The following is a 17,406-nucleotide window of genomic DNA, read 5'->3' as shown; positions in this document are numbered from 1 at the left end:
GGGGAAAAACAATTGTTCCCATGGGGGTAGATGCTAGAAGATTGTAGGTACTTTGCAAACCAGAGCCTGCCCTGGATGTTTCTGAATGGTATCTCTGATCTTTCCAGGAGAGATGTTTCACTCCCCTTAAGATGCAGTCTTCTGGGTTAGGACTGTGTGTAAACCATAGATTACTCAGAATCTGTGGGTGAAGGGATGGAGGATGGAGACCCCGCTGAACATCTCTTCCCCTTCGCAGGCTGTGACTGTAACCTGGCAGGAGTTCTCCCCGAAATATGTGATGCCCACGGGCGGTGTCTGTGCCGCCCCGGGGTGGGGGGCCCTCGGTGCGATGCCTGCCGCTGGGGTTTCTACTCCTTCCCTGTTTGCCAAGGTAAGTGGGCCACATGTACGTAGTGATCGTCAGTCCCCCGAGGTAAGTTTCCCCCTGAGGAAATGCAGAGGCTCCTTTTGGCAGAGCTGTGTGGCCTATTGTTTAATAAATGAGCCCCTGGTCTATATATGTATGTTACGTGTGACTGTCCTCAGGGCCAGGCCATGTCACCTCCCCTCCTTTGTCTTTTCAGCCTTACTCTTCCTCCTCCCAGGTGGTCGAGCCCATGGGCTCTGGAGTCAGCACCTGGGTACAAATGCAGGCTCTGGGCAGGAAGTGGTACCTGGATAGTGTTGAGGAAACCGCCAAGGAGACAAGGGCAGGGAGCAGGGTGTTCCAGGCGAGGGAACGGCACACACAGAGCCACAGACTTGGTTCGCCTCTTAGTCCCGCATCCTAGTAAGAGTCACTGAAGGCACTGGAGGGGAAGGGGAGGAGTCTGGCCAGTCCCTAGAGCATGATGGGTGTGCGGTAAATGTTGGGTGACCGGCAAATGAATGAATGAATTTGCCCCCGTTCTTCTCCTCCGCCTCCTTCCCATTGCCTGCCATTGTTCTCCTTGGTGGCTAAGGTCATAGGGAAAACGAGGGGAGAGAAGAAGGGAAGGTGATCAGTCAGGGCTCAGGGCCGGAACTAAACCCAGCAGGGACTTGCTGTGGGTTATTAGGTGCTGACCGACTCAGTTAGGTTCCAGGCTGGGCTTCCAAGGAGGCTCCTTGTGTCAAGCCCAGACTCCTGCGATGCAGCTCAGGGACAGGGGGACCGCGGTCCTTCTGCCTCCATGGCCATCCAGGGCCCCCAGGAAGCCAGCCAGGGCACAGCAGCAGAAATGCTCAGCCTTTCTAATCTTATTCAAGTAGTTATTTGCAAAACCCGATTGGCACCCAGAGCCCAGCGCCAGGAGAATCTGGGAAGTGCTGTTTCTAGCTTCCAGCCTCTGAGCACAGGAGGCGGGTAGCATCGGCGCGGAGGCACGTCACCCATGAGGGCGGCCACGCTAAGGAGCTGGGAGAGTGGGGCAGGAGCGGGAAGGTCCCTCCCCGAAGCAGGAGACAAAGTGGCGAAGAACCAGGTTCGCACTAGCTATCAACTTGAGCAAGTTCTTACCCCCTCTGTTCCTCAGTTTCCTGGTAATAGCGCCCGCCCTGTGACACGTTGTGTGGGTTACGTGTGTACTGATGTGTAAAATTCTCAGAGCCCGGGAAGCGCTCACCTGTACGGTAGCTGCTGTTCCTTTAACCCTCTTTTCTCTGCCTCATACTTCCCTCTACATCATTTTAAGAGCCTGTAGCCTCAATCCTGGTTGATCTCCCTGTCTGCATAGATGCCTGTGTGCCATATCCCAAGCCCTTCTTTTTCCTCCTCATCCCCTGACATGTCCTGGACCTCTGTCCTCTGCCCCACTTCTCAGCCTCTGCCTCTCGGGCCACAGAAGCTCTCGGCCGTCCCTGCCCAGAGATTTAGGTCACCTGGCAGGTGGAAGGGTACGGAAAGGAAGGGATATCTTTTGTTTCCCTGCCTTGAGTTCAACCAGAGAAGTTCTGTATCAGAATTTGGAATGCCCAGCGCATTTCCTGTGGAAACCTCAGTAGAGGTGATGCTTATGTTGGAGTTGTATGCATCATACTAGAGGCAGATTCAGTGCTGAGCTGGCGCTATGGTCTGGTGTGGTCACCTTGTCCTTGTACATATATTGTTTCTGTTGAAAGATGTCCCAAATAATGAAGCTTTGGAGCACGAGTTGGGGGTGCTTACATTTCTATTTTAAGCTGGAGGCACTGAATCTCTCATTGACCAAATGAAGGAGAACTCGCAGGAGGGAGACGGGATGGAGGCCTTCCACCTCAGGGTCCACTAGGGGCCGAGTCTAGAGGGACTTATGTGGGGAGCAGGCAAGGTTAAGAGTAGTGAAAACGAGGTCTGTCAGACAAAAGCAGGAGGAGAAGGTTCAGGGCAGCCTCATTCCTGGCGGGGTGTAGAGGTGTGCCCTAAAGTTTGTTCTTCCAGATTTGAACCATTAGGCTCTGGAAGCGTTTGGGACGCTCCTACATTCTGTCAGCGATGGTCTCCCTTCTCTAGTGCTTGCTTTTTCTAACAGCTTTTGTGATCTTTTAAATTTTTTCCTCGGGGGCAGCGTTGAAGCCAGTGGCTGAAGCCCAGACATGCTGAAATCTGAATCTGGTCTAGCATCAAGGTCTGACCCAGTATTTTGTGATCTTTCTTAGATGAAGTTGATTGCTTGGCCCCTGGAATTTTAGAATCAAACCAGTGTGGCCCCAAATGCTACATCAGATGGTCTGGTATATTACAGCCAAAAATGTTTGTGTGGCTTTGTTCTATATTGCTTTAAAAATTTTTAAAGTCTTCTTAAAAAGAAGTCTAAAACCCTTCTCAATTGCGCTTGCCAACTGCAGTCCAGCGTTTATGTTTTGCATTAACTTAATTTACTCCAGACTTTAAGCACAAGGCCATCTCCTTCTCAGTTTTTTTTTTTTTCTTTTTGGTACTGGGCCTCTCAATGTTGTGGCCTCTCCCGTTGCGGAGCACAGGCTCCGGATGCACAGGCCCAGCGGCCATGGCTCACGGGCCCAGTCGCTCCGCGGCATGTGGGATCTTCCCGGACCGGGGCACGAACCCGTGTCCCCTGCATCGGCAGGAGGACTCTCAACCACTGCGCCACCAGGGAAGCCCTCAGTTTATTTTTGACTCACTCAAGTGCCCTGCAGTTTTCTTTCTTGTAGCTGAAAGTCAAATCGTAGCTGTGAGGCCACATAGAGAATTGTCTCTGTGTATTTCAGTTTTACGTTTGTGTTGACGTCTGACTCAGCTCTTTATGTGCAACCACAAAACACACCGCGACTCTCTGGAAGCTTGGTCCTTTGGGGGTTTACTGTTCCCTTTTCCTCCTCTCCGTCCTGTCCGTCGTCATTCCTGCCTTCTTGTCCTTCATCTTTCTCTTCCTCTTCTTTCCTTCCTCCTCCCCCCCTTTTTTTTTCTGGTGCAGTTTGCTAAGTCGCAACTAGTCAGCACTTAGAACAGAGGCCAGGAGGGTGGGAGTGTGGAGACAGCGGCCCTCCCATGACTTGGCACTGAAGGCACTCAACGTGCAGCTGCCCCCAAACCGCAGTGGCCCAGGGCCCGAACTGTCCCCATTGGAGTTTGCTCTAGTCTCTGGGTTGTAGTTGCAGACTTTTCCTTAGAAAAGTCCTGGCAACATATGTTGCCAGTGCAAGATTAACCTCCTTCTGCGTGTCAGCATATTCTCTTGAATCCGACAAACTGGCCCCGGGAAGAAGCCACATGCACCGGCAGATGGCAGAAGACACAGCAGGGGAAAGTTTCTGACCTGGGATGCTCCCGGGAGAGCCCTCCCGGCCTTTCCAAGGGGGAAAACAAAATCCATAGGGCTGGGCCAAGTTCTGTGCAATTTTGCTTTGAACGGGCCCTCTGCTCTGTAATTCAGCGTGTGTCTAGGAGAGCATTGAGGTGATTGGAAGAAGCCTTGGGATTTTCTGTAGATCTGATCTGCTCTCAGCCCAGTTAGCCAGAGAAGTGGAGGGTGCTAAGTATCGTGGAACTGAAATGTTGGCTTTGCGGCTGTGAGTGAAGAGCGCCAGAGAAGGCGCCAGCCTGCTTTTCCAACAGAAGGAAAAGCTCTAACATCACACGCGACGAGAACACCCCTGAAACAATAAGGAGCTCTGTTTCCCTTGCAATTTCTGTGTTGTCTAGGACTGTCACCTCACTCTGTGAGCTTATTCACTGCAGGGGAAGAAGCTGGCATCCCTCGGAGCAATACCTCTCACAGCAGCGCTGCAGGGGTCAAGGAGAGAATGCACATCTGTAGAACTACAGGGCTGGACCTGGAAGAGCATTTCAATAGCTCTTATCCCTTCATTTAACAAACATCTGTTCGGCATGTACTAGGGACCAGGGCTGTGCTTGATGCTGGAAGATTTGGGGGGAGCACAGCAGACAAGCTCCCTGATTCCCTGGACATTTATTATCTTTTTTTTTTTTAATACTCTTTGGGAATAAAAGTGTCTTAGAGTAAAAGCACAGTGAGGAGCAGACGAGAAGAAAATACTCCAGAAACTCCGAAGAACCTGGCTCAAAACAAAGAGCAGAATTAAAATAGTCACAAAGGCTTATAGTATTTCCAAGAGTGAGAAAAGGCCGCCAATGTTGGGGTTCGGGTTTGAGATCTGGCAACTCTACTGATAGTTGGATTGAAATGCGAAGTGTGATGCCAGATTGAGGAACTCAGGATTTAAAATAACGTACCTGCGTTTAAGGCTGCATCTTTGTTTTCACTTCTGAAGTGTAACTCCGTCTCCTGAGGCTCCCTGGACAAACCCCGTTGGCCCTGGGAGTCAGGGTCGGTGTCACCCACGTGATGCTGGCTGGAGCTGCCGCCTCTGTGCTCCAGGCTCCTGCTGCGGCTACCCCGACTGCCTGCACGAGTGTCTCCTCTCTGCCTTCACTTTCCTTAAAGGAAGAATAGCAGAAAGAACCTGTGTTAGGGTTCTGCAGAGGAACAGAACCCACAGGATATGTGTCTGTATATATAGATAGATGTGGGGATAGATAGATAGATTTATTTTAAGGACTCGGCTCCCGGATTGCGGGGGCTGACAAGGCTGAAGTCTGCAGGGCAGCAGGCTGGAGATGAGGAAGGAGCTGATGCCGCAGCTGGAGCCCACAGGCCTCCTGGAGGCGGAATTTCTTCTTCCTCTGGGACCTCCCGCTTTTCTCGTTGAGGTCTGCAACTGATGGGATGAGGCCCACCCACTTCGTGGAGAGTAACCTGCTTTACTCAAGGTCAGCTGATTTAAATGTTTGTCCCGTCTAACAGAACGCCTTTACGGCAGCATCTGGACTGGTGTTGTGCAAACATCTGAGCCCTATAGCCCAGCTGACATGAAAACATTAACCATCACAAAGCCCAAGAACGTTTCCTCAGTAATCTGACCCTGGGGAGGGACTTGATCTCTGCAGACAGGCCTGCAGGGAACATGGGGCCATGAAGGAATGCTGACCTAGACGGCAGAAGAGCTGAGTCCTTGTCCTGCTGCCTGCCAGGAGCTGGTTGAGTGACACTCAGCCCGTTTCTTCCTCTGTCTTATGTTTAGTTTCTAGGCACCATGTCAGTAATGCTCTAGCCCCTCTTCTGGAGTTCTAGCTCGATGTGGTCAGGGAATGGGTGTTTCTCATACTTGCCTCCACCCTGACACCCGGTCACGGGGCCATAGAACACAATAGAGCTTCAATCAAGGTCTGCTGGATGGATGCATGTAACACAGGAGGGTGGAAGGATGGTAAACGCTCCTAGGCCTGCCACTTCCTAACTGGGCCTCTCAGAACAAGTCACAGAGCCCGTTGAAGTCCCAGGTAACTTGTAAATGAGAAAACGAGCCACACTCCCTTCCAGCAGTGAGTTTATTTTGTGATTCTAGTGACAACTCGGGTAAACGCTACCACTGTTATTATCACAGAAAAGCACTATCAGAGTAACTCACCGCTTACGGGCCTGGGCCGAGCGCTGTCAAAGAGAACGAAAATGGCATGGTCTCGTCCCTGTGGGAGCGCTGTGCTCCAAGGCTTAACGATGTGGGCCTTTACAGATCCAAAGGATGCCTGCAAAGAAATCACTGGAATTGGCACTTTATCTCATCTTTTCTTTCCCAAGGCCTCAACGAGTGTGGAAATTTTGAAACCTTGCAACCAAGGTCATGTGTGTGTGTGTGTGTGTGTGTGTGTGTGTGTGTGTGTGTGTGTGTGTGTATTGTTAAGTGGTTTTTTTTTTAAACTGCATACACCGAATGTAAATTTGGAAGTCAGGAATACTAATCCACTGGTTCCCATTAGTGCAGCACAGAGCACATCCCAAGCACTGGGGGACTCGGATGATCACGACAGTAACGTTAGCAAGAGTGAGTGCTCCCTGAGCAAGCACTGCGCACACTGCCCTTCTCGTCTGTGGCTGCTGACTCTCTAGTGATCTCGTGGGGTGGGTGCTGTCATCAGCTCGTTTCTAGAAGAGGAAACTGAAGCTTGGAGAGGCTAAGCAACGTGCCCGTGATCACACAGCTATTAAGTGGCAGAGCTGTTACTTGAATCTGGATGTGTCTGCCCCGGAGACTGAAGCCCTTTGCTACAGGCTAATTTGGTGACCTTGGACAGGTCACTTAACTTTTTTTTTTTTTATGTCTACAATACATATAATTTTTTTTTTTACATCTTTATTGGAGTATAATTGCTTTACAATGGTGTGTTAGTTTCTGCTGTATAACAAAGTGAATCAGTTATACATATACATATGTTCCCATATCTCTTTCTTCTTGCGTCTCCCTCCCTCCCACCCTCCCTAACCCACCCCTCCAGGTGGTCACAAAGCACCGAGCTGATCTCCCTGTGCTATGCGGCTGCTTCCCACTAGCTATCTACCTTACATTTGGTAGTGTATATATGTCCATGCCTCTCTCTCGCTTTGTCACAGCTTACCCTTCCCGCTCCCCGTATCCTCAAGTCCATTCTCTAGTAGGTCTGTGTCTTTATTCCTGTCTTACCTCTGGGTTCTTCATGACATTTTTTTTCTTAAATTCCATATATATGTGTTAGCATACAGTATTTGTCTTTCTCTTTCTGACTTACTTCACTCTGTATGACAGACTCTAGGTCTATCCACCTCATTACAAATAGCTCAATTACGTTTCCTTTTATGGCTGAATAATATTCCATTGTATATATGTGCCACATCTTCTTTATCCATTCATCCGATGATGGACACTTAGGTTGTTTCCATGTCCTGGCTATTGTAAATAGAGCTGCAGTGAACATTGTGGTGCATGACTGTTTTTGAATTTTGGTTTTCTCAGGGTATATGCCCAGTAGTGGGATTGCTGGGTCATATGGTAGTTCTATTTGTAGTTTTTTAAGGAACCTCCATACTGTTCTCCATAGTGGCTGTACCAATTCACATTCCAACCAGCAGTGCAAGAGTGTTCCCTTTTCTCCACACCCTCTCCAGCATTTATTGTTTCTAGATTTTTTGATGATGGCCATTCTGACTGGTGTGAAATGATATCTCATTGTAGTTTTGATTTGCATTTCTCTAATGATTAATGATGTTGAGCATTCTTTCATGTGTTTGTTGGCAATCTGTATATCTTCTTTGGAGAAATATCTATTTAGGTCTTCTGCCCATTTTTGGATTGGGTTGTTTGTTTTTTTGTTATTGAGCTGCATGAGCTGCTTATAAATTTTGGAGATTAATCCTTTGTCAGTTGCTTCATTTGCAAATATTGTCTCCCATTCTGAGGGTTGTCTTTTCGTCTTGTTTATGGTTTCCTTTGCTGTGCAAAAGTTTGAAGTTCCATTAGGTCCCATTTGTTTATTTTTGTTTTTATTTCCATTTCTCTAGGAAGTGGGTCAAAAAGGATCTTGCTGTGATTTATGTCATAGAGTGTTCTGCCTATGTTTTCCTCTAAGAGTTTGATAGTTTCTGGCCTTACACTTAGGTCTTTAATCCATTTTGAGCTTATTTTTGTGTATGGTGTTAGAGAGTGATCTAATCTCATACTTTTACATGTACCTGTCCAGTTTTCCCAGCACCACTTATTGAAGAGGCTGTCCTTTCTCCACTGCACATTCCTGCCTCCTTTACCAAAGATAAGGTGACCATATGTGCGTGGGTTTATCTCTGGGCTTCCTATCCTGTTCCATTGATCTATCTTTCTGTTTTTGTGCCAGTACCATACTGTCTTGATTACTGTAGCTTTGTAGTATAATCTGAAGTCAGGGAGCCTGATTCCTCCAGCTCCGTTTTTCGTTCTCAAGATTGCTTTGGCTATTCGGGGTCTTTTGTGTTTCCATACAAATTGTGAAATTTTTTGTTCTAGTTCTGTGAAAAATGCCATTGGTAGTTTGATAGGGATTGCATTGAATCTGTAGATTGCTTTGGGTAGTAGAGTCATTTTCACTTAGCTTCTGAACTTCACTATGTAACCCTGGAATTCAACGAGATAATCTCTCCAGTGCCTTCCAGTTCTTAAGGTGTGAAACCCTCCAGCTCAGGAAATAGTGGGCCATGTCCACCGCTCTCCTCTCCCCAGAAGCAGGTCCTCACAGTGAGTGCTGAGTGAGGCTGAGTAACTGCCACCTTGTGGGAGGTTAGCTGCAGGGACCGGTAGGAACCTGACCCAGCAGGAAGGAGTAGAGAGGGGAATGTCCAGAATCTCTTCTCTCCATCCATACGTGTTTAGTCACCTGCTTGAGGGGGATGAAGGGAACCTGGGATGCTTTCCTGTCTATTCCCAACCCTGCCTGCATCACTTTTTTCACGATTATTCAGTTACACCTCACCTTGAGAAACTAAGTTTGAGGAGAGGGGATCACTGTAGGCCAATCTGGACTGGAATGGTTTGCATTTGATCCCCAGTGGGATGTAGAATTAATGTGGCCTCTCTATGGACTCACGTCCCCAGTCAGCTGTTCCCTGCGTCTTCCTCTGATGAGCACCGTTACTGAATGCAAGAAGCATCTCCCAAAATCCTCATCCACAACCAGCCAATCTTGGTCGGTATGAAATTAACAACAGAAAAACCCCAGCATTTATTGATTGCTCAGTATGAGCCAGGCATTGAACCCAGCTCTTTCAAGTATTCCCTTTATCTAATCCTGGCAACAATCTTATCAAGTAGACGCTAATATTATTCCCATTTAAGAAAGGGGAAACTGAGGCTTAGAGCAATCAAGCGACTTGTTTCAAGTTCCATGTCCGATGAGACGTGGAGCTGGAACTTGCATTTGGGTCTTTCTGGCCCCGCCTCCATACTCTTATGCGGGTCCTGTGCCCCCCTGCCCTGGGTCTTACTGAGGTCTTTTCATCCAGCCTGCCAGTGTTCAGCCCTTGGCTCCTACCAGACGCTGTGCAGCCCAGTGACTGGACAGTGCGAGTGTCAGCCGGGGATCACAGGACAACGGTGTGACAGGTGTCTCTCAGACGCCTCTGATTTCCCCCACTGCCAAGGTAGGGAAGACATCAGAATGCCGGAGGGCGGGTTCCTCTCTGAAGTATGTGCGGGCAGCATCCCAAAGAAACCTGCAGACCCCTGCAGACCCACCACTGGTCACTGATACACTTTTGACCCTAATCTGCCTGGTTCCTCCCCAATTTGAGTCCATTGAAAATGGGTATACCAGTTATACATCTTAAAAGAAATCTAAAAATGACTTATTCCTAAAATTTTAAAAATTATTTCATGTGCTATAAATTTGTGTTTCTTTTTCTCTTTTTTTAAAATATTTATTTGGTTGCACTGGGTCTTAGTTGTGGCTCGCGGGCTTCTTAGTTGTGGCATACGAACTCTTAGTTGTGGCATGCATGTGGGATTTAGTTCCCTGACCAGAGATCTAACCTGGGCCCCCGGCACTGGGAGCGTGGAGGCTTAACCACTGCACCACCAGGGAAGTCCCCATAGATTTGTGTTTCTTGATTTGCATGTAAATTCTCTGTGCAGCAGTGTGGCAGAGGTGACCCCTTTTAGCTAAGCTGAGCATTCTTGTCCCCCTTCCCAAGGCAAAGTGGCTTCTCTCTGGTCCTGGGTGGCGGCACCGATGTGTCTGCTCTGTAATTTCCTGCAGGTGTTCTAACAGGTCCCCCTGCAGGCAGGCAGAGCAGGGCTTTGCTGGGGTTCTGCTCTCCTCTCTTGCCTGCCACTGGCCTCCTGGGGGATGGTGTCATCCCACATCAGCCCAGGTGTGAGGGGCCGGGGAGTGGGGTGGACCAGAGTCTCTTCAGTTTGGAAAGAGTGAGCCAAGGATTGCAACACTGTCCTGGGTCGGTCCTCATGCCTGCAATGATACAAGAGATGAGAGTGTGCCGGGCTCAGTGACTCAGGGCACAGACCAAAGATGCCCAGGATGGGCTTCCCTGGTGGTGCAGTGGTTGAGAGTCCGTCTGCCGATGCAGGGGACACGGGTTCATGCCCTGGTCCAGGGAGATCCCACATGCTGTGGAGCGGCTAGGCCCGTGAGCCATGGCCGCTGAGCCTGTGCGTCCGGAGCCTGTGCTCCGCAACAGGAGAGGCCACAAGAGTGAGAGGCCCACATACCGCAAAAAAAAAAAAAAAAAAAAAAGATGCCTGGGAATCTCCCTGTGCCCCCGGAGTGTGCAGGCCCCAGTGGCGAGTAGCTCCTGACTGCTGCTTTCAGAGACTCTTTCTCTGTTGAGAAGCGGGTGTTTGTGAAAGGCTGACCCAGACTTTGCATCAGGAGACTGTGGTTTTCTCACACCCCTTCCTGCTCCTGATGGCGCTTGGAGCCTGGCACAGAACCATCTGAAGACAGGGCTGCAGCTCCAACTTGATTCCCCAGAACCTCGCTGACCAGAATCCTCAAGAGATCAGGCTTTCTTGCCGGTGGCAACAGTAGCCAGCAGTCAGAGGGGACTGCTCACTTTGGAGAAGGCCTGGAGGTCCCTGGAGAGGGAGGCTGTCCCAGGCTTGGTGTCCTCACCTCCCCGGGGTCGGGAGTGGAAGGAAGTGCTGAGCAGTAGGCAGAGGGGCTGGTCAGCCAGGACAAGTTCCCTGGAGCTGGATGGGGCCACTGGGCAGCTTGGGGAGGAGCCAAGGGCTGGGCGGGGCCAGGTCGGAGAGCAACAAGGAGCTGGAAGGTTGTGTTGGCTTGTTACAGAAGAATTCAGGAGCATCAAAAAAGGAAGAGACAGAGGGCTTCCCTGGTGGCACAGTGGTTAAGAATCTGCCTCCCAATGCAGAGGACAGGGGTTCGAGCCCAGGTCCGGGAAGATCCCACATGCCGCAGAGCAACTAAGCCCGTGCACCACAACTACTGAGCCTGCACTCTAGAGCCTGTGAGCCACAACTACTGAGCCCGTGAGCCACAACTACTAAAACCTCCAGGCCTAGAGCCTGTGCTCCGCAACAAGAGAAGCCACTGCAGTGAGAAGCCCGTGCACCGCAATGAAGAGTAGACCCCACTTGCCGCAACTAGAGAAAACCCGCGTGCAGGAACAAAGACCTAACTCAGCCAAAAATAAATAAATAAATTTGTAAAAAGAAAAAAATGGAAGAGACAGAGAGAGAATATCATCAAGGGGGAAGTTGACGCAAAGAGAGGAGACAATAAAGGCAAAAAGCCTAGGGAGCAACGTGTAAGAAAACAAGATCATATTATGGGTTTATTTAAATTATTTGAAAAAGGCTCAGAGCACGCTTACCCAAACTCTCTTCATTTTTATTTTTATTTATTTATTTTTTGGGCCTCACAGCTTGTGGGATGTTAGTTCCCCGACCAGTGATTGAACCCAGGCCCTCGGCAGTGAGAGTGCCGAGTCCTAACCACCGGACCGCCAGGGAGTTCCCTCTTCATTTTTAACACCGTGTGATAGTAATGCTGAGACACTGCAAGACCCTAATTTGTTGAAAAGAGATTATGACATTGGGTTTGTAATACTCTATTGACTAAGGCAAGAAAGCAAATTAATTAATTTCAGAAATAATTTTAATACAGGTGGAGAACAAGGGGTCTGTGATAGTTAAAGAATTGTCTTGAGTAACTAAAACATATACTTACAAATTCTGTGACATCTAATTGGACAATTAAAAAAATCTCTTGGTACAATACTGCCCTCTTCTGGATAACCCTAAGGATGTTCAAAATTCTAGACTCCTTTCCCGTCTCCTTTGTTATCAGGTGGAAGTGAACTTTTCGTAGTAGGCAGGGAAGAGGGTTGTTCGGTGGCCAAAGGGGTGATTTGGGGATTAAGGACCATGAGGATTGTTCAAGGTGTCTTTTTCTGAATTATATGCAAAGTCCTTGCCACCCATCTATCAAAAAATACAAATGTAGATGCACCAGTTTTAAAAACAAGCAAAACTTAAAAACAAAACAAAAAAACCCTCAAAACATCAAAACAAAGGGACAAACAAACATTAAAACCCCAGACATTTACACCACTTCTAAATCATATACAGGCTCCAGCAGTGTCTGTGACCCAGCCGGAACCCTGGACTCCAGTTTGGTAAGTAGAGGATTGTAAAAGGGTTGCGATTCTAACTATTGTTCTGATACTTATTTGAGACCGACACATTTGGGAGCTTCCTGAAATTAAAAGTACATTAAAATAAGACCTGAGACCAGATAGCTTGAAGAGACCACTGCTCTTTTTCAAAGTGCATATGTGATATTGTGATTTTCTGCCCCAAACAAAAGAATACGGTTTATTTAAACTTTGAATTGCAGAGTCCTAGCGTTACTCTGAGGGCGTTGCCACCCTGGAAACCTGCGCATAAGCCTGCCATACATAATTAAAATTAAGAAAATCAGAGGCCAGTACACATTTCATTAAGCTGTGTACAAAGTAATTGCAATTTATTTGCTATTACTCCAAGCACAATACCATGGCATTCTGATTCATTTTCTAAGCACTTTAGAAATGATCTGTCTTCTTGGCCTCAGAGCTTGGAGAAGCTGGAACTCCAGGCCCTGGAGGGAAAGGGGAGAGACATTTTGCCTTTTCACTATGGGGCTTCACGGTGTTTAAGCAAGGCAGTGACTCTGGCATATTATAGACACACTTGCAGATAAACATAATTTTCTACTACCTCTCAGCATGTTAAATATTCAGATATTTTCCGTTAAGGTTTATAGTCCGTGCTGTAACAGAATCAACAAATAAAGACAGTGTTATCAATGAGTCGTTAACATTTTTTTTCTTTTTCTGAATTTTCCAATTTTGCTTTAACCATGCATATGGTTTATGTGTGTAACAAATAAATAAGAAAACAAAATCAATTAGCAGACTGTTGAAATCAACCCAGTACTTTTATTCTGCCTGGACACACTTAATTTACATTTCGTGACCAAAATATATTTCTGTGACAAGCTTTGTTCAGAACACTTGTTTGGAAACCTTCTTAATTTTGAGATGTCAAGCATTAGTTTGATTTTCTTTTAAAGGGGCATTGCCGATGCAAGCTTCATGTTGAAAGCCCTACTTGTAGCATCTGCAAACCATTATATTGGAATCTGGCCAAAGAAAACCCCAGTGGATGTTCAGGTGATGTTTCCTTCGAACAATATTTTACTATATTGTAACTTCCTCTTGATTTTCTTTACCTCAATGACTAAACTCACAAAAGAGCTATTGATTTAATCTGTTCAGTTTGTTTGAAATTCTGTATAAACGTCTTGATTCCCCCCCCCCCCCACTTTTGGCAGAACTTCTGTCATTTTCAAAATCTCAGCAAGGGATTTATATCCTGTTTCCATATGTATCACGTTTGAGAAGGCAGCTGCTTGATAAATGGTTTTTCCGCCTTGTTTTTATAATCCACACTTCCCGGTTTAATTTTATTTTCATTTTATGCTTAGATTGAAGCCAGTATAGGAACTTGGAAACACCAAGCTTAAGACGGCTAAGTGGAGTGAATATCTTTTAATAGGGTATATTTTCATGTAAGCATTATCGATAATGACCTTGACATTAGAATCATGTAAGAATCCCATGATGTTGCAGCTTTTGTCTTTTATGAGTGGTCATGAACACACCAGTACTCCTTGTAGGTAGATGGTATTGATCTGGCTGTTGGGTTCTGCTGACCCCAGAAAGCAATTCAGTTTTAGGCCTGACTGGTGCAAAGTGGAGTTCTGCTGAAGGATGCTAGAAAGTGATTGTAGGATTGCTGGTGTGTCCTGTTCCCAGAGCCGGAACTGTCCTTTTTGTAACCTTGGTCCAAGGATGCTCTCTTATCTTCCCAGAATGCCAATGCTACGTGGCGGGAACCGTGAGCGGAATTGGAGAGTGCGGGCAGGTAATGTGGGCCTGTTTTTCCCAGGATGCCGGTCGAATATACTAGCAGTTAATTGTGGGGTTTCTGCAGGAGGGTGTTAGTGCCACCTTCATGGCAGCTTTCAGATCCCGGCTACCCTGCTTCCTATGACACAATGAGCCAGTTTGAAATCTTGAAGATTAGCAGATTCTGCCATCTCACCAAATTTTGTCATCCGCTCATTGTTCTGCAGTTAGATGGTGACTGTCACTGTAAGTCCCACGTCGGTGGTGATTCCTGTGACACGTGCGAAGATGGATATTTTGCTTTGGAAAAGAGCAGTTACTTTGGGTGTCAAGGTAAGTCCTTCCAGGGGGTCCTGAGTAAGGCGAAAGGACAAAAGATGGACAAAGAATGGCAGAGTAGCCTTGCTTCTGCATTCACTGTCTTCTTGCAGGCCTTCTGAGGGGATGGGACTGAAAAGATCTGTCCGGGGAAATTGGCCAAACATTCCCTTAAAACTAGAAATAAATTGCAAACAGGGCTGCTTCCACTTTTCTTCTACCAGCACACTGTTAAATTGGTTTAATTATAAAATTAAACCAATTTAAATTATAAAATTAAACCACTTTTCTTCTACCAGCACACTGTTAAATTGGTTTAATTATAAAAAAATCATAATTGGGATGCGGGGGAGCCATAGGGGAGATGTAAATAACAGCAAGACTTAGAGATTTTAAAGATAAATTTTGAAATATTAAAAAAGCTCACACAGTAATATTGTGTGATAATATTGTGTTAAATAATGAGGTTGCAGGAGCCCCACAAGGCTACTCTGGTATCTTTCAAGCAACCTCTCCTTCACCCACTGATTACAGTAGCACTATGCTGTGAAATTGTGTTTAGCTCCTGGGCTGCTGTCGCCTTACATGGGACAACAGTGTGGGAACTGGCCCTACAAGTGCCCCTCCGACTTTCAAGTGGACTCTTGGAGGGACTTGCTGTCTTACTTTGGGAGGTTCCTACGTATTTCAAACACCTGCCAGATGTAAGACGTGGCAAGGGAAAGAAGGAGCAGCCCTGCAACCCCGGGCTTCCTGATTTCCACTTCTTGTAGAGGGAGGGGAAGCCTCCAGCGTGGAGATGCTTTGATGGGTGACCACTGCTGTTTCCCGACTCTCAGGGTGTCAGTGTGACATTGGTGGAGCCGTCACCCCTGTGTGCAGCGGGCCCTCTGGAGTCTGCCGGTGCCGAGAGCACATCGTGGGGAAGACCTGCCAGCGGTGAGTCTTCACGGAGGTCCCCTCCATACTGACGTCGTGAAGGCTCTCTCAGAGACCTGTCTGTGCCGACAGTTCTGGGGGAGAGAGAAGCGGTCCCAGGGTAAGAGGGCCAGTGAAGCTGTACTGTCATTTGCAATCTGGACACTTGTCAGTGAGGGCAATTAAAACAGGAGGTAAAGTTGCCCTAAAAACGATTCCACTTTGTAGAGATCACAGAGTGGCCTCACGGGAAAGTTCCCAGAGGCGCAGAAAGCCAGGTGGGCGAGACTTGGGCTGGATGCATGAGGTGGGTTCCCACAGCTGAACCTCCACGTGGAAGTCACAGCCTGGGGGAGCCCAGCAGATGCAGCTCCTGCTTCTCCCGCGGGATCCGTGACTGTGGGGCTGGGGGTTAAGACAACTTTAGAAGTGGGAGGAAGTCCCTCATCTGATGCAGAAGCAAATCAAAATGAACAGAAGGAGCAAGGGTGCCAAGTGGAGACTGAGGTCCCAGAGGGGCTGTAGCAGGTATGGAGCACGCTGCCTCTGTCCTGCCTGTTTAGCAGTTTCTATATTTATATGAAACCATGATCCATCCATAATTGTCCATTAGTGGAAGGAAGAAAATTTTTAATATTCTGACTTTTTTAAAAACATTTATTTATTTATTTTTAAAAAACATTTATTTTATTTATTTATTTTTGGCTGCGTTGGGTCTTCGTTGCGGTGCGCGGGCTTCTCACTGCGGTGGCTTCTCTTGTTGCAGAGCACGGGCTCTAGGCGCGGGGGATTCAGTAGTTGTGGCTCGCGGGCTCTAGAGCGCAGGCTCAGTAGTTGTGGCGCACAGGCTTAGTTGCTCCGCGGCATGTGGGATCTTCCCGGACTGGGGCACGAACCCGTGTCCCCTGCATCGGCAGGAGGACTCTCAACCACTGTGCCACCAGGGAAGCCCAGCCCTCTGACTTTTGATCATACACTGAAAGTCTTAAGAAATGCAACGTCTAAATCTCGAGTACCTTCACTACTTCTGCATTGTCGACAGGTTAATAAAGAGATCTTTAATGTAATCAAGGCAAACCGTATGTATTGGGTTGGCCAAAAAGTTCGTTCATGTTTTTCTGTAACATCTTACAGAAAAACCCAAACGAACTTTCTGGCCAACCCAATACTTAGAATGACGCTTCTCTCCTTTTCCTCGATGTTTCCAACATTTGAATTCTCAGGATCAGAGCAGCTCAGCTGTGCTTTCTTCCATTGTTTCTAAATGACAGTAAAAGGGGCCTCATAATAAAATGTATGTGAAGAAAGGCACGTCTGTAGTTTTGTTTTCCTGCAGACGAGCGAGGTTCACCATAGACCAGAGGAACTTCATAAATTGGCTCAGAAACATCTGCCACCCATGTTTTACCTCTTCTCGGCTTCCTGTTGATACAGTGAGCTTTCCCCCTACTTAATCAGCATGAGTTTTTTTCTCCTTCCAACTATGTAGATGATTGGCTAATTTGGGGGTTGAAATAATGCGTCAGAATAAATTACTCACCCTGAGGCCAAAGTATTGACATTACAGTCAATACATATATATATGGAATTTAGATTATCCTTTGACTTAGTGGTAAATGATAAATGAAGCACACCAACAACATAGATGCCACAGCACCTTTTTCCAGGTTGATAAATCTTGCATCTTTTTGTCCTAAATTCCTCCAAATGTTTGTTTACGGTATTATTTGTGTATTTTTAGTTTTTCTTACAAGTTTAGAAAGCATTCACATTCACTTTGTTTTTTAAATAGTTTTTGTGATAAAGTAACATGTGTTACGTTGTAAAATTTTAATAAGTACCTAAAAGTAAAAAGGCAAAGGAAAATCTTCATTCCGCCGCCCAGAGATAACCCCTTTTAATATTTTTTGTATATTTTCTAGGCTTTTTCTATGAATAAAAATTAGTATTGTATTTTATCATATAATTTATATCAGTT

At 47.0% G+C, this 17,406-nt stretch overlaps 1 protein-coding gene across 1 annotated transcript in view; it reads left to right on the top strand.

Annotated features, from left to right (window-relative positions):
• LAMA3 (laminin subunit alpha 3) overlaps positions 1 to 17,406 on the top strand; it is a 241,953-nt gene that overhangs the window by 91,407 nt on the left and 133,140 nt on the right. The window contains exons 12-18 of the mRNA XM_079943103.1: positions 239 to 373; positions 9,267 to 9,404; positions 12,370 to 12,416; positions 13,355 to 13,454; positions 14,156 to 14,208; positions 14,420 to 14,525; positions 15,350 to 15,449. Coding sequence (XP_079799229.1) covers positions 239 to 373; positions 9,267 to 9,404; positions 12,370 to 12,416; positions 13,355 to 13,454; positions 14,156 to 14,208; positions 14,420 to 14,525; positions 15,350 to 15,449 — 679 coding nt within the window. The remainder of the gene's footprint in view (positions 1 to 238; positions 374 to 9,266; positions 9,405 to 12,369; positions 12,417 to 13,354; positions 13,455 to 14,155; positions 14,209 to 14,419; positions 14,526 to 15,349; positions 15,450 to 17,406) is intronic.

Source organism: Stenella coeruleoalba (genome assembly GCF_951394435.1).
Source record: "Stenella coeruleoalba genome assembly, chromosome: 14".
NCBI classification, from domain to species: Eukaryota; Metazoa; Chordata; class Mammalia; order Artiodactyla; family Delphinidae; genus Stenella; species Stenella coeruleoalba.
This window is presented reverse-complemented; position numbering and strand designations above follow the sequence as displayed.